This window comes from Petromyzon marinus, chromosome 12 (genome assembly GCF_048934315.1).
Source record: "Petromyzon marinus isolate PM22_M1 ecotype Great Lakes invasive population chromosome 12, UKy_Petmar_22M1.pri1.0, whole genome shotgun sequence".
Taxonomy (NCBI): Eukaryota; Metazoa; Chordata; class Hyperoartia; order Petromyzontiformes; family Petromyzontidae; genus Petromyzon; species Petromyzon marinus.
The window spans coordinates 9,787,096-9,809,008 of NC_133678.1; the positions used below are offsets into that span (position 1 = coordinate 9,787,096).

Here is a 21,913-nt window from a genome sequence, read left to right on the forward strand (position 1 = left end):
AATACAGAGGTTGTCATTTCAATCCTCCGGCTTAGCGGTTGAAGCAACGGGCAAGTTTCTTAAATCCCTCCACCTCTATCCACCCAAAAGTATAATGGGTACAACAACAATTTGTTGATCGGAGGTCGCATGGAAGAGAAGCTGAGAAATATGCAATGTAGTATGCACCATTGCTTGGAATCACACTGAGAGACGAAAAGAGGAACATATAGATGAGAGGACATTTGCAAGTTAGAGACGTCATATTGGCTCTTGTGAAAAAATAGGCCTGAGCAGGACAATGTCCTTGAAGGGATGATGGAGATGGTGACGACAAACAATAGAGTAATTGTCAGAGGAAGGAACACAACAGTGGAACTCTCCCGAGGAGAGATGGTGATGCCTTGGGAAGGCATAAATCCAGCAGTGGATACCGAACGATGATGATGAATCACATACACGATACCAAACTGAATAATGTCAACCATATTCAAGAGATACTATTTTTCATGAATAACCCCATCGAGCTACCATGAGAGATGCGTTCATGAGGCTATCCACATATACAAACACAGAGACAATTTCAACCGAGAAGATGGATTCTGGCTTAGCAATCATTGGAAGGATTTGATAAACCATTCTGGGTCCTAATTGATTGTTCACGCTTACAGTGGCTTTCAGACAGCATACATTAATTTTTCGTCTCCCCCCTCCTTTTTTTCGAACATAGATGAACTCGTCCTTATAAACAAACTGCCAAATCGCTGTCCGTGGTGCTAACGTTAAAAAATAAATAAATAAACACAAACCGCCACTTATTTCAAATGTGTCTTGCCGTTGGTTTTCACACCTAATGATGACTGTTTGTGTTACAGTCGAAACGTCGTGAGAATTTTATTGTTTTATATATATTTTATTATTTTATTGTTTCCCTTCAACGTGACTTTACCGAAAGAACCAAGAATATAACCCCATCGTATTTTACTTAAAATGCAAATAGAAATTGCCCGACAAAATACGGATGGCTGACTAAACATGCACATTCAAAGCTAACTTTTTGAAATCACATAATTACTTATTTCCCCTCTGCTCCCTATTTGCTTACATTTCCCTTAATGTTCCTGGAAAGCTATTTCCCAGTGATCTAATGTGCTGATTTTCCTTGTCCTGTGTCACGCTGTCCAGGGGCATTCGTTCATTTCCTGCATGCCTGGCCCGGTCCGGCGATGGAACTATGCCCCTCCTCTGTGTATTGGTCAGTCCTCCTTTGAAAGCATTTTAAACTGCTTGTTTTGCTGCATGGGTTGTTGTTTTTTTTTTAAAACAGTAAACTAAGTACTGGCAGCTCAAACACATTGAGCCAACAACGATAAATCTGACTATTTTTGTTTCAAAGAAAAATAAGTTTGCTTAAGTACACACAAAATGAAAAGTTTTCCATTTCAGCGACTAGCGATTAAAGTTGATTTAACGATGCCTGTGTTAATTTCAGCTCGCTGTGGCGGAACGTTTGATGACTTTAATGGTGTCGTCTTAAGTCCTGGTTTCCCTGGGAATTACCCCTCCAACCTTGATTGCACATGGAAAATTAACCTGCCCATTGGCTTTGGTAAGTGCTTTAAGAATGAATGAACGCCTCTAATTTTGCAAACTTTTTAACAATTAGTGTATCACTTTTCAAGCAAACGTTTAAAATAATGCCTTCATTTTCAGCAGCTAATTATTTCGTAAAACATTAGTTAATCTAAAAAGTATTGTTTGGAAGTGTTTTTTTTGTATTCGGAAATATGCACGTAATTTCTTAATTGAATTGTTGTTTTACACAAGAATGTAATGGATGTTCTGCTGCTGCTGATAATAATAATCAATTTCCCTTCTTCTTTGACATGTGTTGTGCATATGATTATAGGAATCTACTTCACATTTCTCAACTTCTCCACTGAACCCATCCATGATTACCTGGAGATTAAAAGCGGTCCTGCTGAGGCTGGCACAGTCATCGGCCGCTTCAGCGGCCCCTTAATCCCAGCCTCTCTTATTAGCACGATGCATGTGACAACGCTGTACTTCCACAGTGATTATTCCCAGAACAAGCAAGGCTTCAAGATCAGTTATGAAGGTAATGTCAGTAATACTTAGACACACATGTCGAATACGTTTACAGGTCGTGATTCATAATTGGGTTGTCGGAGTCAGATCGCATATGTAAAAATGAAATGTCGTAAATCCTCCTCCGTCCGATACAACCAATTAAAAAGTTGTCACGTGAACAAACGTGCCGATTTATTACTGCTTCAGCAGCAGTGGTTGTGTAATGTCACAATATTTAACGATTGGTGATGATGTTCCGTTGATCGTTACAACATTATCAGGCAGTTGCCAGATGTGTGAAAATATCCTCCAGACTTGGGCCTTAAATATGGGGTGTGATGTCACCAATGTGCACCCACAAGGGAAGTACTTAGGGTAATTCAACATAATAGACAAAGTTAATTAGTTGTACAAGATGGCTGTTAGATTATAATATTAAATGTCGGATATGCTAATGAGGTACACATTTATGTAGTGATACTGGTCAATCATAGATAATTAGGAATACGAAATGGTTAGTAATATTATGATACTGCTATGTTAGTTTCAAATAACGCAAATACACTTTGTTGTGAGATTGCTCTCCAACACACTGGTGTGCTGCGGAAGTAATACATTGTCACTTCTATTCACGCAATAACTTTATTAATTGTCTCGTGTGTAGGAGGGTTTTACGATGCACATTTTACTCACGCGATCTGACCCAAAAATGAATTATGAATCCAAATATTGGTCGCAAAAGCCTACGTGTTCAATGTTTACAGGTGGTCCATGAAAGTAAAAATGTAATGTTACAGTCCTGCAATTGCATACTCATGTCACTGCTGGCCCAGGGGTCTCCACTAGAGGGAGCTCTAGAGATCGGCTCTAGAGGGTATTTCGCCTCCTCCTCCTCCTCCACGCTGGCTCGACATTTAGGACCCACACTTTACCCCACCACACGTGACCTGTTGATCGCCATACCAGTGGTGCACCCATTGAGGCTACTCGGTGGATAGAGGCGGTAGGGTTTTGAGAACCCTTACCCCCCCCCCCCATTGTTTCAATTATAGCGCCAGCAAACACTAAATTACAAGTCCATTGTGCTAACCATTACACCACGGCGGCTATTTCTATGAAGGTGACCACAGTTTAAACTGTGGGCTTGTGTGAAAAAACAAAGTGTATGCCAATCAACATATTGAGTAATCCGCACCAGCACATAACAAACAATTCAAAATACCTCAATTTATTTCATAATTGAAGAATTATACTGTTATGAGGTCATCCTGAGTATGATAACCTTTGACTTTACAAGTTAGTAAGGTGCTGAATAAGGAAATAGACTACACACCCAACGTGTTTGCCAACACGTTTGCCAACATCTTGAGTTTGTAGTCTATTTCAAGATATTGGCAAACATCTTAGACTGCCTCAAATATCAATATCGTGTGCCAATACCATTGCAGATATGTCAAGGTTTTAGAGGGATGAGACTTGTGATATATGCTTGATACCACCAAGTGACCTAGATGAAACTCCTGCCTACTTGTCATTCTTTAATAATGGATGATCTTTTTATTAACGCCCTTTGTAATGTTGTGGTGCAACAGTTCTCCGAATTAAAGCACAACAGGCAGTTTACTTAATTGCATTTTAAAATCCTGAGCTGTTGTTGCTCATCAATGCAATAAATATTGCACCAAAACAATTGGCAACGAAACGGCATTAAATAACACTTGTTCTCTCCCCCCTCCCTCTCCACTTTCATTGCAGCATACGAGCTTCAGAATTGTCCAGATCCGAGACCTTTTACAAATGGATATGTGGTTGGTAACAACTTTGGAGTTGGCCAGTCAATTTCATTTGAATGTTTTCCTGGCTATGTGCTGATTGGCAGTGCAGTTCTTACTTGTCAGCATGGCCACAGCAGACACTGGAGCTATCCCATACCCTCTTGTGAAGGTGAGGACGTCGTCCTTGTGTGTTTGTACACGTCGCTTCACGCCGTACTTCATGTTGCCATTTGGTAACTGTCATTAAGTGACACGCATCAACGGGAGTGGTCCCTTTGTTCGATAGCTCATTGTATATTCATCAGGTGACCGAATACTTTTGAAAGATATTGCTGCATATCATACGGAGGAAAGCATTCAAAGATTGAATAACTGGATTGAGATTGGCAGGAAACAGATCGAGGCTTTGAATTAAAAGGCAGTTTTACGAGGAACGTTTCAGTATTATTTTAGTGGGGTTTCTACAAATTGAGCATCCCCTTTAATGACCAGTGTTTTTGTTTATATTTTCCTAAATGTGCCTATTGTACTCGATGCATTGAGCATTGCATGGCACCTGTATTCACAAACATTATAAATGAGAGGAAGCTGGGAATCGAGGCCAACGTATCATTTTTTTCCACACATGTCCACTCTGTATTTTGTAAACTTTCTACGGCAGTCATTCTATACAATTATTTGAGTTTCTATAAAGCTCGTATTGCTAGTTGCATAAGCAGACGAATGATGTAATAAAAATAATTAGGAGTCTTATTTCAGTGGTGATATATTGTTTTATTATAGTTGATTTGATTTGCATACAAAGATTCATTTGCAATACTGGGAAGCTTTGAACTGTGCATTATTAATGAATCCTTAAAAGTACTGTTGGAAGCCTTCTGCACGGTATTATTTATTAAAATACATACAGTGTGCATTATTTAATTCGATTTTAATAACTTTTAATTCATTAGGGGTTTTAAAGTATGCAATTTCTATTAGACGAATTACTGTATCGAGAAACAAAAAAAAACACATCCTTGCAGTTGTATGCCTGCTAGTAATTATATTTGGGTTTTTTTCATTTTAGACTTTATTTGCTCTTGCATCTAGTTACTTTCTATTTGGGTATTTTACAGCATGTCATTCTTTGTCATTGATGATTGAAATATAATAACTCATTTAAGAGTTTGGTATGCATGAACCCAGTCAATTACACCTAATTAATTAGACAATTCAATATTTTGCCCAAGAACTAAATTATTTATATTAATATTAAGTTGTGTAAATCTAAACCTTAAAACTAAGCGCATTGAAAATTGTGGCTATTTGTTGATATTAATTTTCTTTTCTTTGCATTTTATCATCAGCCAAGTACCATTTTATTTACACACGCAAGGCATGACATGTAATATGTTGACCTTGCCAAATACCACATTTTATCGTATGCCATATTTCATGCTCATTACCCAGTCGAAGGGACTGAATAAATGTCGAACTGTATGCAAAAATGCTTTGTTGAAGTCTCTTCTCAAGACATTGTGATTGAAACTTGCATACAAATATCAGAGGAGCTACTTGGCCATCGTTGTACCAACAATTTGCAAAGCGATGCCCATTTTCGTAAAAAAAAAATCGAAAATTCCCACAACATATATTATGCTGCACTAAAAGCACACCCTTTCCGCCACATCGCGTGCCGAAATTGAGGAACGAACAAAAGTACGGTAGTCAAGTGGTTAGGGTGGGGCCAGCGACGATGGAAACTGCAAATGTGGAAACGCTTTAACTTGTATGTACATATATGTTGAACTTATTTCGCACTGTACATAGCCAATCGTACTAAATCGGAGGTGCGGACTTTGTGCGAGATTACATATAGCATACTTTCGAGACCTGACTTTTCCGTGGAGCTCTTGAGAGGGCATTGTGGCCGATTCCACACAAATTAATTTGCTCGTTTGTCACCTCCATCTGGCGACCTTTTTGCCTGCAACGCAACATGAATTGGGCCCAAAGTGTACACACGCTCATGTCTGCAATTGCTAGAAGCAGAAGATTTTCAGGATTATATTGAATTGAAAGTAATGCTCTACCTTTGCACATCACATGTTGTTGGTATTACATTGCAGCCATACTCCAGTGTTGGAAATTGCATTCATAGAATGCGTTGTATTTAAAATGCATTCGCATTACATCCGCTTAGATGCAGATTTGTAATATGGTTTATTTGGCTCTAATTCCATGCAGTTTTTGCTCTGATTTGTGCTGCATCATGAAATCCATCAACTTGGTTTATGCGTTTTGAAATGAAATTAACTCAAGTATGAGCATGCTAATACATGTACAAATTATTTATATAATATTTAATTAAACTGCGCATTCGGAGTAGCCTTGAATTGCTCACAATGTTCACAGTGCGCAACTTTGGCATGCTTTGAATTATTTTTAAACAACAAGACGATACTAATTAGTTGTCATTGAAAAGATATTTTATTGTCTTTTGTTGCACATTGTAGTGCAATCCATTACTGGCCGTATTAATGAGATGCAGTGTTTTATTGTTTTTTTATATATATACTTAATAGTTTACAAGGATGAAAAACATATCCATAAATTACACATTTATTCATGCATGGTGAAATATATTGTTACAACACACGCACACACTCGTGTACGGCCATTAAAACCGCCTCACGTATCTTTGTCTCTTTTCGTTTCTACTTAAAGCTCCCTGTGGCAGCAACGTAACGGGACTGAGCGGCACTGTTTACTCGCCTGGGTTTCCAAACGAATACCCAAACTTCCAGGACTGCTATTGGCTCATCATGGTACCCCCGGGGAATGGCATCTTTCTCAATTTCACCGTTTTACAGACGGAGCCCGTCTACGACTTCATCACTGTGTGGTACTGGTGCAGTGCATGGCTCTCTCTCTCTCTCTCACACACACACACATAGAAGCACTGAGGTTGCTAAAAACGACCAATTTTTTTTTTCCCACCAGGTAAGGCCCACTGAGCTATAAAGCTCTCTTTTTCAAAAGTGACCTGGCCACAAATGATAGCAAAAAAAAAGTGGCTTATCTTGTGGAAATGTATCGCAGCCAAATGTTCTAAACGCATGTTTCAAAATGTGAAGGGAAAACCGGAGGACCCAGATTAAAAAAATCCACGCGACCACGGGGAGAACATAAAAAAACTTCAAATGTACAGGTGTTAGGGTCAGGATCGAACCAACGACATCCTGCTTATCAGGCGAGGAAGTTAATAGCTTGTCACGACGTATCATCATTGGGCAATCATTACACAATACATTTTTGACGGCATTTGAATAGAGAATTGTTAGAGTAAGAAAAGGTCATGGCAAAAGTATGCTTAATTTCACAGTGTAAATTAAATTTCCAAATGTAATGTTGAGGTCGGTGTTTAAAGGTGCACATTGTATTTTATTCAGCAGTAGTCTTGGTGAATGCCTTTTACCCTTAACTTCTTCCTTGCAAAAACAGGGATTTTTTTAAAGTACAGAACTCCTGTTCATTTGTTTTGTTTAAGGATAATTCATGGGTTTTTGCAAGTCATTCATTATTTCAGGAAAGTATATGTTTATGCAAAATTGTTTAATTTGTTTACTCTCTTTGAAGCTTTTCCAAAAAGTTATTTACTCTCCAAGATAATGTCTGAATACTTACTTTTACATTTTTAGGCAGTAACAACATTGAAAGATAGGAGCTATCATCATGTTTCTCACAGTAGGCATTATATAATGTTACTCGTAACATGAACTGACATTTCCAAAGTTTTATTCAATTATTCACGTCCGCTCCATTTATTCGTTCATAACGTAAAGAGTAAAATGGTCAAATCTTAACGTAAATTATTCAAGCTGAATGTGGTATCAGCACCACACCGCCTCTCATTGCAATTTGAAGGCACCGCTCAGTCATACCGACAAATTAAATTGAACCCCTATTTGCAAGATGATAATTATATTGTTAAATTACATTTGGCATTTGATATTGAATAAAAAATCTGGTTGACCTCTTAGAGCTTAAGGTATAATTGTAAACTGTGATTGAACAAATGTAACAGTTCAAACTCTGCCTCGCATAGAACGAGTAAATTGACACGAGACTGAGGATACAAAAATTCGTGTAACCTTATTAGCATGTTCTATGTGCCACTGTTTAATTTTAGCGACACGTTAACAAAAGTCGAATGTCTTTGGAAACCACGTGTGAAAGTTAACACGCCCTCATTTAGAAAAAAAAAAAACCTTTCATAATATTACTAAACTATATAGGCGTATAGCAATAATTTTCAAAATTTTCTGTATCATTAACTTTGTTTTGTAAATTTATGTGAAATGCTCAACCATTTGTCATTATGATACAAACATCTACATTGGTACAAAACTGCATTACTTTGTTCCACAATATATCTCATTCATGGGAATAATACATGAATTACAACATGAAAAAATCTGTTTCACCACCACAAAATAAAAATCAGAACACTATGAAGTGCCTATAGGCATCTGAAACATTTTTTTCACTTTGTCAGCGTCACTTGTCTGTGAACTGATCTCGTGTCTTTCCCTGGCCTTCTCGCAGTGATGCGATAAACTGCATTGTTGGGAACTCGCGGTCCAGCGCAGCCTTGTTAACCCTGTGAACGGAATGAGTGACGTCAGTGATGTCCATGAGTGGATGCGCAATCATCCAGTGTGACTATGATTTCCCATTCAAGACCACTCGATATTAGGAGGCCACTGGAGCTATGCACTTTTAGATTTAGATTGAAGACTTATTTCTTTAGAACTTAATTTTGTGTTGAGTGTGTTGCCCTTCCCCCGCACCTCCAAATAGCATGGTTGGCTATGTTCGGGGAAAAGAAGTTCAACATACATAGCTGATTGTTATTGGTCCTTCATGAACAGAATTGAGCCAGGGCAAACACAGGTACAACAAAATGTGTGCAGGATGTATTATACACTGTGCTGGTGAATTGCGGGTAAAAAAATATACGTATACAAAAGTTATTCTCTCTTTAAAAATATATCATTAAAGGTAATGTATGTTATTTTTACTCCTGAAAGTCAGCCTATGACAGGGTTAGTTAATGGGTCACACTCTGGCGGTGAGATGCAGAAAGTTTAAATCCAGTGATAGTATGCCTGCATAAACAAATGCTACTGGATAACACGTACAGAATTCCTATTGGCTCATGGGCCCAATAGTTAATTTCCACAACATTTATAAATCATCCCTCAACCAAGGAATACGATTAACAGCCCAGGGTGGCTCATTTCTGGTCCCAGAGCTTCATGGGCCGCATGGCTCGATGCACTTATGTACTCACTCAATCTCTCACTTTCACTCCTGGTAAGGCTACCATGGGAATCCAAACCCAATTGCTCTGTTCTGTAACCAGACCAGGCTTACATTTAAGCAGTCATGGAAATTCAGCATGATTTATTTTTTTCTTGAAGGAAAAGACAATTTTTTGGAAAATAACACATTTTAAACAGTACTTTCAATGCAGTTAGCGATCTATAACATTTATATTCAACTCTCATGTCTAGAAGCCAAAATCTGTCAAAACTCAAAGTTAACGTCAGCTCGGTGGGACATCACTCCTCTCCTCCCCCCACAATATGGATCTCCCTTCATCCATCCATGCTGTCGACTCCTTGCCCATGTTCAAGTCGAGGCTCAACATCTCCATGTTCTCTCCTGTCAATAACTAACTCTCTTCTCGAGAATACATACATGACACACATTTGCACATATTTGTTATTTTATACATGTCGCGCTATTGTTGTCACTATATATAAATATATAATTGTATTTAGTCACTATATCATTCTAAATTGTATCGTAAGAGGCTACAGATGATTTGAATGTGTGTTCCCTTTTTTTTTACTGTGGACAAATCTTGCAGGGATGGACCAGACCAGAGGGCTCCACAGCTTGGCCTGTTCAGTGGCAACACTGCAATGGAGTCACTGTATAGCACATCAGACAAGATCCTTGTCAAGTTCCACAGTGACTTCTCAACCAGTGGCCTCTTCATAATTAACTTCTCAGGTGAATCAACATGGCAGGCGCATGGTAAACCACAGCAGTACAGAAGCACAGTGATGTGATGTATAGTTTGTTGTTCTTATGTTTCACATACAAAGACGGTTACTGCATCGCGTAACTTTCGGATGTGCTTCTGCGGCCGTCTGGAACGCTCTTCCTTCCGATATTAGGAAGCCACCGGAACTATGCACTTTTAAAGCTAGATTGAAAACGCATTTCTTGAAAACTGATTTGTGTGTTTAGTTTGTTGTCCTTCCCCCCGTACCTCTGATTAGCAGCATTGGCTACGTCCGGTGGGAAAGACGTGCACCATACATACAAACATGTTTAGGAAATTACCTTTTCAACTTTGGGGTGCAAAAGTACACAAATGCTTTTCATATCTTCATTGTGTGTGTACGTGTTTATACAACTAACTTATTTATTATGTTCTTGCAAATTGGTTTATGTAAAATATGTGGTGCATTGAACAAATAGATGTACGACATTTTTCAGACCTTTTTCCCTGGATTGTCTCACGATTGTATTATTGTTCTTTCACTGTTTAATGGCATTGATTTTAAACCTTCATTATATTGTTTGAGGCAAATAAAAAAAAATTAAAACGTTCTTTTAATTGTGTTATTGGACGCTTTTATTGAGCTAAAATAAGCCAATTTTCACATTCTACCAGACAATTAAGGTTTAATCTTGCTGATATAACACTTGCTGTTGTGGAAGCCATCCTACTCAGTACACTTCATTGACTATGCATAGAGGTTATTATCAAATGTACATTTGTTTCATTTTCATAGCAATGTTGAAAAATGTCACCACTGTTTAATGAAGTCGAATGTAGTGGGTTCAGTCCTACTTCTTAAAGATGTTTAACTATTTTACATTTTTCTTGGTTCTATCGGTAAAGTCACGTAGAAGGGAAACAATAAAATAATAAAAATATAAAAAATTTAATTCTCACGACGTTTCGACTGCAACACAAGCAATCATCATCAGGTGTGAAAACCACAACAAGAAAATTCTAATTTTAAAATTCTAATTTTCTTGTTGTGGTTTTCACACCTGATGATGATTGCTTGTGTTTCAGTCGAAACGTCGTGAGAATTTTATTGTTTTATATATATTTTATTGTTTCCCTTCTACGTGACTTTACCGAAAGAACCAAGAATATGAATCCCTGCAGTCACGAAAGCTTTAAATCAAAATTTATTTTACATTTCTTTTCAAATTTCACAACTTGAGTAATTACAATTACTCGGTATTATAGTGATCACTTAGTTTTAGTTTCAGATGTAACCCTATAAACGTATTTACACATTGTATTCTTTTTTTACCTCAAAATATGATGTCAATCTCATTCCCACAGTATGTTAAATATATGCTCTCGATCATTAGTGCATTTCAAAATACACATTCTATCGTAAGATAATGTAACCGTTGCTTCATAGCATGAGCGCTAACAGGGTCATGTTTTATTTTGCATTGTCAAATAATATCACGTATTTTTTTTTTAATATATGATAGAGGCCTTGTCTTTTTAAACGAATGTTGCATTATAACACAATGCAAATGTGTGTGTTTATACACACATACTTTTACGTGTGTTTTGGAAATGTTTAAAGTATTTAGATGGATCCTGCAGTGTCCAGATGTTGCTGCAATAAATGCATAATGAATGAATTGAGAGTGCTTGATGTGTCTCTTGGCACCAGGCTGCTGGGCAGCTCTTAACTGTACAGAAGTAGCAATCACACTGCCTAAACTGCAGCATCTGTCACCTATTCAATAAAATCATAACGTTTTATCTTCCACAAAAGCTGTAAATCAAACTGCCTCTACTCTTTAATCAATTTTAATAACATTTTAATCTTCCCAGGACTCTAGCGGAAGTCTGGGAACCCCCTAAAACTTCGGTGAAAGGTTATTTAAAAGCAAATTTCCATTATAGCTGTATGAAGGATAAGATTTAAAACTTCGCTGATCTTGCCTGCTTCTTGAATATTGGATGGAGTGAAGTGAAAAGAGAAAGTGCTAGATCTTGTTATTTTTGATGCTTCAACAGAGAACTAGTTTTCAATAGCTTTGTCACACTGGAGATAATCCATTACAATCCTGTAGGGTGAAAGTAGGGCCTTTTCAATCATCCCAATATCCAATGAACTTCTACTCCTCCACCATCTTGTTAAGACTCAGTGTTACCTTAAAGAACCCCGTTAGTTTACTGCGTTCAAAGCAGTGGTTGAATTTCACGTGGAAAGCAAATATACCATCAATAAAATATCCTGTAAATGTCGATATATACGTGCTGAGCTACATCGAAAAACTTAAATCTGCAGCACAATCCATTCCACAATTATGTCTGTGTTGAAAGAAGAATTAATAATAGATGTTTTAAAATATAACAGTCAATGTTAAGCTTCTGTATAGTGCTCACATAATTGCTGAACACGGTGTGTGTCTTAGTGTTTTATTACACAGTATATTTGTAATATACTTGTAATATAGTGGGTAATTTGTAATATACTGTGAGAAGTGTGTGTATGTTTTATTTTTTTAATAAATATTGTTCTGCTAACAATTTGCATTTACTTAAAAATAATACACTCGCCATAATAAAATGAACAGCTTTATAAATATAATAAAATGGTTAAACTAATTTTGTGAGCCAAAAACATAAATTTGATGAAAGATTTTATTATATATATAAAAAGAAACATCATTAACGATGTGTTACGTACTTTGGATTGGTACATTAAAAAACCCATCATATTTACTAATTAACCCCAATGTGCCATTTGGCCTTGCATGTTTTATTTAAAGTGGCGTAAATTGAATGGTGTGAATATTTGAAACGGACTATTTAAAACTCTGGTCGCATCCTCGTTTGAGATTTCTATTATACCACTGCTCTTGTTTTTCTATCGGTGTGTGCAGCATACCAGCTCCAGTCGTGCCAGCTGCCGCCTTTGGTGGCCAATGCTGAGATCCTGATGGAAGATGAGACATTTGAAATTGGTAAATGAGCTCAACCTACTTGATGAGTCACTGCCATTGACTGATGAAAATATAAACCTGCAGAGTGCAAATTTAGAATTGATTAATTTACCACCACTATTGATGTGTTCGTGTAGCAGTAATTGGTTAAGAACTATTGTTTTGTGGCGTTTTTTTCTTTGTGAGATTTTTTTCACTGGTCTGTAAAGCTTACAGTATATACATGATTATCCTGTTTAACATTCATACATATGTAGTGTTCGATTTCACTCGGACAACTTCTGTCTTCGAACACCGCTTTATTTACAACTCTCAGCATTCCTCCACATTCCACAGTATCCTGGTCGCCACGGCTCGCTCGCCGTGCTTCACTTGACTCGCTCGCCACTTTTGTCTCTCCACTCCCCACAATTACTTCGCTTACTCTGCCGCTAACTTCTTCGTCTCCGCTCTCCGCTATCACCGTCACTGTGTTCTCTCCACTGCTAACTACTTCGTCTCTGTTCACCGCTATCACCGTCACTATGCTCACTCCACTGCTAACTGCTTCGTCTCTGTTCACCGCTATCACCGTCACTATGCTCTCTCCACTGCTGGCTGTTCTCGTCTTCAGCTCCGCTATCACTATGCTCTCTCCACTGCTAGCTGCTTCTCTTCTTCAGCTCCGCTATCACTACACTCTCTCCACTGCTGGCTATTCTCGTCTTCAGCTCCGCTACCGCTACGCTCTCTCCACTGCGGGCTATTCTCTTCTTCCAAGCTCTCCACTCTTCAATTCCCCGCTGTTGACCTCAACTTCAATTTCCCGCTGTTCACTCCGAGCTCTCCAACTTCAACAACACTCTCCAAGCTCTCCAAACTCCAACTTCCCGCTGCTGACTCCAACTCCCGCTCTTATGCCCGCTCTCATTACTCCCCTATTAATTAGTCTGCGTCCCAACGGCACTCCGCGTGACCGTACACCTGTTTCTCCTCCAGACCTTTAGGTGCCACTCTAGCCCTGGCAACAGCACCAACCAACCACAGCCGTCCACGGCTCTCCCAGCTTAATTGCCCCAACATAACCTGCACTGTATTCGCCTTCGCTACAGGCTGACCCAAGATAACCCGTGCTGTCTGTGTGATCATGTAATCACGCTGTTTGCACATACGTACCTAACTTCCTCTTCTCCACCTCCTATACTCTTGAACTATCTCAGTGCTTCAATAGTTGCATTGGTTAGTTGATCTAAGTTTAACTGCATATCATTTTTTATTGCATATCTGAAGTTTTTACACTTAATCTCTAACAGCATATAATACGTGTTTTCACACATTTGTTATTTGTGCGCATGCACCAATGCCAATTCCAAGGTAGCGTATTGATAATTGCAATGCCATTATGCGAGATGGTGCTGATTCTGACTTTTCTCAGACATTTATTTTCAAGGAAATGCACAATTAAATCTGGCCAAGTTGGGTGTATATCTCATATGGTTGATCAGTCATCTTTTGTTTAACTCAGGAACTCGAGGTTTTGCATAATATTCATGTACATAGTACATATGTATTTTAGACTTCTTTCGCACCGTACATTGCTGACCGTGCTAATCGGAGGTGCACACAGTGCATGTTTTTGAGCGGTGTTGAAACTTTTCATTTTCTGGCCTGGACTAATGTTTTTTGTTGCGAAGGGTTTTCTTATGTTTTTTTACAGATTTGAATCATGACAATGTATTGGTGCTAGTCTCTTGATGATGAATGGCAATGGCTTCTTGGCACTAATATGGGCATTGTTGATACGGGGTTCAATGTGGTATAAGGGCAGAGGAGTAGGACAAGAGAAGGTACCCAAACGTCTTCACTCCAGATCAAGAATCTCTTGTTAGATGCAAATGACAAGAGGCGTTCCCTAAATTGAGCACTATTTTAGTGAAATGGAAAACCAAAGATAAGGCAAAAAAAACTGCAATACAAATCTATACATTTTAAGATGATCATGTAACCACATATGCACCTAATAGTTTAAATCTTTCTACAGATAATTGCAGTATTTGTGCGAGTTCTGTATATCATCTGATACTAAATATAAGCAATCATATAATAACTAGATAACTTATACTTTTATATATACACACTTAAACTATTCCTGTACATGACACTGTTATTAATGTTTTCATAGCATCAAAAAATGCCCATATTTGGTATCAATAAACTAGTATCTAATTGTTGTCTGCATTGATGTCAACAATCCCCGCTGTGCTCATTTGAGTGCCGATCTTCCCATTCTTCACAATACACAGCCCAAGACATACAAACATTCACTGTGGTTATCTCTCGCAATAGCAAATGATTGTAATCAGAGAGTATCGTGATGAAATCGACGTGCCATTATCAAGAAATCGTTTGGGTGTTTGGATTTTTGGTTCTGGAAAAACGAATGACAATGGCTAGGGGGATCTCTCCTCCCCCCCCCCCCCCCGGTTTAAAAGGGAGATACGGTAAAACCTTGGATTGCGAGCATAATTCGTTCCGGAAACGTGTTTGTAATCCAAAGCACTCGTATATCAAAGCACTCGAATATCAGTTGTGATCACGTGACGCTCGGCAGACAAAGCGTATATACGTACTGCTCGTATTGCAAGACCTCGCTCGTTTATCAAATTAATATTTATTTAAATTTTTGCTCGTCTTGCAAAACACCCGCAGACCAAGTTACTCGCAATCCAAGGTTTTACTGGGGATATTTCAGCCTCATTTGTCTGACCTCACTTGACTTCGTTATCTGGAAAAGTTGACAGCGATGCCCATATACCACACACATACTAACTTCAAATCTAGAACGTTCTAACTTGAGGCTTAATTGCCGCACCACTCAAATACCCCGCCCCTCCCCTCCATTCTCCTACGCTTCCTTCATGAAGGAGATGCTGAACAATTTGAGCCTTCGAATGGCACTGCACCACGTCTTCTGACACAGTTGCTTGGACCGTGGCAATTTCTTTTAGAGTAAGGGACTCTTTGTAAACGAGTGTCTTGGATAGGTCTGTGACCCGGACCCATGGTATATGCCAGTCCTAAGTGGGTTTGTCTCAACCTTTCTGCAAGGAGAGCAGTCTGGCTTTTCAACGTGAGGTCGGCTGTCCTGCACTGCACAGCAGCCATCTGGTTGCCGTCATGGCGCGTCAGCCTTGACCTCCACCAGCTGTCGCAGCTGAGAGCTGCCCCTGCTTAAGCCCCTTTTGCTGCCCTAATCCATCTTCGCTTAGTGCAAGGAATGAACTGTCATCTTCCTAGACACGCAATCCCATCCCACCGGTGTTTCACCTTGAAAGACCTTGCTTGCGCAAAGCCCTTTGCTAGGCCAAATGTAGTGCAGCTACAGCTGCGAAGTTATTTATCCGCAAGTCGTGGAAGATGCAGTGTACAATGTAAGGGCATTACGTTCAACTTTCGGCGTGCATAGTTGAATATCGGCAACATATTTCTCGTGTTGTTTGGCCTGCACAGGAAAATGCATCAGTTTGCTAATATGTCTGTCACTTTGATAACTTACCTGTTACACTCTAATTTTCACACAAATGACTATGACAACAAATGCGAACTGTGTGGTAATGTGCTAAGCAAAGAATGAAAACCGTTTCGGTGGCCCGGGTAGACCAATATAAGTGCTTGACAGGTATTTCTCTGCAGTGGTTTTTAGATCTGAATGTCCTGTCCCCAGGCGATATCATCAAGTACAGGTGTTTACTGGGCTTCACGCTTGTTGGGAGCGAAGTGCTGACGTGCCAGCTGGGAACTCGCCTCCAAGCCAACGTCGCTTCGCCAACTTGTCAAGGTGAGAGCTGCCTGCCCCGTTCCCCCGTGCTGTGAATTTGCAAGAGACTTGGCATGATTCTTTTAAATGGTGTGTACAAGGACACTGGAGTTTCTTGCACGTTTAAACCATGTGCCAGGTTACTTTTTTGCGGGTGCCATATATTGCAACAGTGATTGAGCAATGAGTTTTTCGCGTTTTACTTTTCATCCATTCATTTGGGTTTTTGCCATGACTCATTTTGTGTTTCATTCAGCTTACGCTGTGTTATTTGTCTGCAGACAACAATTAATTGTGCATCCACAAAGCCAAGCATACAATACCATTGTGAAGGAAATTAAACCGTGTAGCTTTTGACATTTTATCAAGTTTTTTTCATGCTTTGCAAATAACATAGTATAAATGTAATTATTAGTTTATTTAACAACAAAATATTTTATATATTTTAAAAATAGATATGTTTTTCTGTTTCCCCCTGACCATCAGCACTCTGCTCGACAAATGAGATCAGACGAGAGTCATCTGGTGTGATCCTCAGTCCGGGTTATCCATCCAACTATCCCAACCTGCAGACCTGTGGCTGGATGCTGAGTGTTGAGAAGGGGTACACGATCACGTTGTACGTGGAGTTCTTTCAGAGTGAAAAACAGTACGACGAGCTGGAAATCTATGACGGTGGGTTTTCGTAGAACATATAAATTATTTTCTGCCACGTTATGTACTTTGTACTAAAGCATGTGGCATGATGAATTTTCATGCATTCAATGTCATTCACACGTGACACCATGGGCAGCCTCAGGAGGGTGCTTTTGGCAGTGGTCAAGAAATTTGGCCATAATAGAGGTTTTTTGGGTCAAATGTGGCATTTGGCCAGGTCATGTGGCCTTGCGGTGTGATCAGGAGTTTTTCGGTAGACAGATTTGAGTGTCTCCACAGATACACATGCATGTTCATGGAATATGCACATATATACAAAATAGAATGGCATTATCTATACCCAGAGATTAAAGTAAAAGGTGGAGCCCTGCAATTACTTCTTCATGCCATTGCAGGTTGAAGGGCCTCCATGAGAGGGAGCTCTAGATAGTCGACCTATAGGGTATTTTAAATACTATTACACACTCACCAAATGTCTTGGAAGAGACAACATTACCTGCACTTTACCCCACCAAACATGACCTGCGTATCGACTGTTCAATTACAAAGGTTCGTAACGTAAAAGCCTGCCATAAAAAAACAGGTTTGGAGAAGCGTGTCTGAAATCTGAATGATCTGTTTCTAGAAGCTCACATTAGAATTCATTTCGTGCCGCATCTGCATGTATATTATGACATATATATGTGAAATGAGCATTATATGCAGTGGCTTAAGGGATAAAGGAATATGGTAATGAAACAATCTTGAACAAATAGCACAATATCGGAGCGCCTTCATAATGTGACTCCCTATTTGGTAAAAACTTCACGTTCAGTATTCTGCGGCCGTCTGGAATGCTCTTACGATATTAGGAAGCCACCGGGGTTATGCAATTTTAAATCTAGATTGAAAACTGAATTCTTTAGAACTGCTTTTTGTGATTAGTTTGTTGTCCTTCCCCCGTATCTCTGATTAGCGCGGTTGGCTACGTATGGTGCGAAAGAAGTTCAACATATGTACACATACCTACATACGACAGAAAAAAAAAGTTTGTTCGTTTTATTGTTAGCAAGTTTGGATAACAAATTATATACACATATAACAAACTCAAAACTGGTCAGATATTTTTTGTTTATATTCACATCAATAATTTTACCTTTGAAACCAGGCAGATCATTACCAATTTTACCATATGTACACATACCTACATACAACAGAAAAAAGTTTGTTCGTTTTATTGTTAGCAAGTTTGGATAACAAAGTATGTACACATATAACAAACTCAAAACTGGTCAGATATTTTTTGTTTATATTCACATCAATAATTTTACCTTTGAAATCAGGCAGATCATTACCAATTTTACCATATAAGTGCTTTGGGAAGTTACCATGACCCAGTGATTAGAGTCTAAATGTGTCAAAGCCGAAAACTATTTGAAAACAGCAAGTCTTTCATGTGTGACGATGCAATTCTTGCATTGTAAGACATTTATAATTGATTATAGTTTTAATGTAGATATTAAATTTAAATGCATTTTGCAAACAAAATATGGGATAAATGGGAAATGAAAGGGCCATAAAAAATGACATGTTTGTTATTATATGAGTTGTGAAGGAGGACCATTTCCCAAAATGTCACTTATAAAAAAACATTAATTTAAGGCACTATTATTGATTAACTTGTTGGGGTTTTTTTACTTGTGCTTTTGCACCACTGTCAACGCAGTGTCACCAAATAATATGTAGTCTATTCGGTTTGTCATGCAGCTGGTGGGATTTCAGGTTTTATTTGCTGCACAGAAATACCAAAACATGCATGAAATATGGCAATTAACCCAAATGAAAATAACTATGACAAATGCATTTTACAAATAAAATGCATGAAATATTGGCTCCAATATAAGAAGAAAAATCCATAAAGGCGATTTGAATAGCAATTATTAAGTAAACCAAAAGGAAATGAACAGGGTGTCAGGCAAAAGCATCAATAGGTTGGAGAATTAGGTCAAGGGTTAGGGGTTGACTTAATTTTGTGTTGGTTTTCATTTTGAATTGTCACTGCTGTCCATCTTCCCCATATGTGTCACTGTATGAAGGCAATTGATCAAGATGCATTGTGCGTTTCCCGCTGTTGTAACTCAAGGTCCTACCAGCCAGGGTCGACGTCTGGCCGCACTGAGTGGAGATTACAGCTCGCCATTGAATGTGACCAGCGCAAGCAATCAGATGTTTGTACGTTGGTCTGCCGACCACGCTACAAGCAAGAAAGGCTTCAGGATCAGCTACACTGGTAAGCAGGACCAATGCGATGCTTTTTTTTTATCAGCCATATAACCAAATAGCTGCAATGAATCTTGGCTAATACAGCAATTGCCCAGTATATTGATCAGTGTGTTCATGACTGGGAGTCATTGTAGTTCATTGCTACAGCTAAATGGTGATGCTGCATATCATTAGCACGGTATATCTTATGTTGTAAAGCTGAATTCAGAGACCCATTGATATCATATATAAAACAATGCCTTCAATATTTAGCCCAAATCCTAACAGTTAAGTAACAACTAAATTCCAACTTGAAAACAAGAAATACCTTTATATATGTAAAATTGAATATAACTTGATTGAATGTACTGATTTCGTTTTTTTCCCTACAAGATCGAAATCTGTATAGTTTTTGTTTAGCTCTTGGCCCACGTGACAATATTAAATGGACATATTATCAATAAATGCATCGTTCCGGTTGGACAATTAAATTGTATTCGTTCAGCTTGGTGCTAGAAAAAATATCGGCACATGTGACAACACTACGCTTGTGTAAATGTATAGCTATGGGCAGTAGTCCTTGTACAACATCAATTAATTAGCATATAATTGTTTTATAAGACCCTCAAAACATTCTGAAATCTATTTATATATTCTTTAAATCAAAAAGCCACAATACACAACACAAAGTAGATTCTGAAATGTTTATAAGTACCATCGAATCACACACACATATACCATTTGATGTTACGTAAGTTGGAACACATTTCTGGCCACATTTTGGATTTACAATGTATATGCTAATAATTAGAAGCCATAACTTAACTTGCTCAAGTATTGTTCTTCAAATCAGCTGAATAAAACTTGCCATTTTCCAAAATTGTATTACTTAACTGCCACAAATGCCTTTATACTATAATAACACATTTTTACTGAAGCCTCCCGATTTTGACTGTCTTTCATTGGACAAAATTCATTGCATGTGGCTTACGTTAACTAATCTTATTCGCCTTGTCCAGAGTTTATATCACGAAAAAAAACATATCCTACATGGAAGCAGAATACATATTTTGGAAGTACATGAACATTTTATGCATTGCATTGAATTTCCAAGTATCTTATTTTTGAATAAATGGAATTTCTTCAACGAAAAGAGCGATGGAATATCTTAAAAGTTGCAACATTCATCCATAATAAATGATGACATTCTGTGCCCCGTATAATAACGCATTTTTGCACACACACACAACACACACACACACGAAAAAAATAGCTTGACCATTGTTAATGACCGTCGTTCATCAGTGCATTAATTGCTTCTCGACATCTTGACAGCTCAGTACTGCAGCACACCAGCCTCCCCCAGCCACGGACTCGTTCTGAGCCAGACGGGGGGGCAGTTGGGCAGTGGGGTTCGCTGGGCCTGCCACACGGGTTATCGCCTAATTGGACGCAGTTCAGCGGTTTGTACGCAGTCTCCGACGGGCATCTTCACCTGGAACACTTCGGTGCCAGCATGCCAGGGTAAGTGTCGCTCTCGACGGGAGCAACTCGAGTGAGATGAGGGGGGGGGGGTGTGTCGAAGCATTTTGAGGGCAGGGCATGAAAAGTGCACAGATGGCTACAGTTACTTAAGTTGTCAATACAGTTTGGTGTGGTTCAGTGGGAGATTGAGCGTGTCGCAATCGGAAGGTTGTGAGCTCAAATTCCCTTTTGGTGGTTGACTCGGCCCATCACCCCTAAAGGGTTGATAAAATTAATACTAATTAAAATAATATAATATATATTAAAAAACTACGTTTATTTTATGTATTTTTGTTTAACTTCTTTCTCGCCGTACACAGCCGAACGTGTTAATCGAAGGTGCAGATGAGGTTATAGAGCTCTTTTTACAAAAGCAACCTGGCCACGAATAATAGCCCAAGAATGTGGCTAATCCTTTGGAAAATGTACAGCAGCCAAATACTCTAAACGCATGTTTCTAAATGTGTAGGCAAAAAACGGAGAACCGTGAGAAAAATCCACGCGACCACGGGGAGAACACGCAAACTCCAAATATACAGCAGGCGTCAGTGTCGGGATCGCACCCATGACCTCCTGTATACAAGACGGGGTCGTTTAAAATCTCGCCACAATGACGCATCAAATTTATGAGGAAATCAAAAGTGGTTGTCCTATGGATAGACTTGTCCTCACCATAGGCATGTGTAAATTATACCCCTGGCTCAGGGCTGTAATCGGGAGATGATCACTGCCTCAGTCCTCAGAGCAAAAACTCAGTCTGTCTATATAAGCTCACAGCAACAATGCATGTTAACTT

The 21,913-nt window shown here is 38.8% G+C and overlaps 1 protein-coding gene across 1 annotated transcript in view; it reads left to right on the top strand.

The window, feature by feature from the left end:
- Nucleotides 1-21,913, top strand: part of LOC116941582 (CUB and sushi domain-containing protein 3-like) — a 409,001-nt gene that overhangs the window by 319,761 nt on the left and 67,327 nt on the right. Inside the window, exons 39-49 of the mRNA XM_032952774.2 lie at nucleotides 1,165-1,234; nucleotides 1,472-1,588; nucleotides 1,889-2,098; nucleotides 3,826-4,014; nucleotides 6,555-6,732; nucleotides 9,766-9,911; nucleotides 12,840-12,920; nucleotides 16,603-16,716; nucleotides 17,182-17,370; nucleotides 19,475-19,621; nucleotides 20,929-21,117. Of these exons, the coding sequence (XP_032808665.2) occupies nucleotides 1,165-1,234; nucleotides 1,472-1,588; nucleotides 1,889-2,098; nucleotides 3,826-4,014; nucleotides 6,555-6,732; nucleotides 9,766-9,911; nucleotides 12,840-12,920; nucleotides 16,603-16,716; nucleotides 17,182-17,370; nucleotides 19,475-19,621; nucleotides 20,929-21,117 (1,630 nt within the window). The remainder of the gene's footprint in view (nucleotides 1-1,164; nucleotides 1,235-1,471; nucleotides 1,589-1,888; nucleotides 2,099-3,825; nucleotides 4,015-6,554; nucleotides 6,733-9,765; nucleotides 9,912-12,839; nucleotides 12,921-16,602; nucleotides 16,717-17,181; nucleotides 17,371-19,474; nucleotides 19,622-20,928; nucleotides 21,118-21,913) is intronic.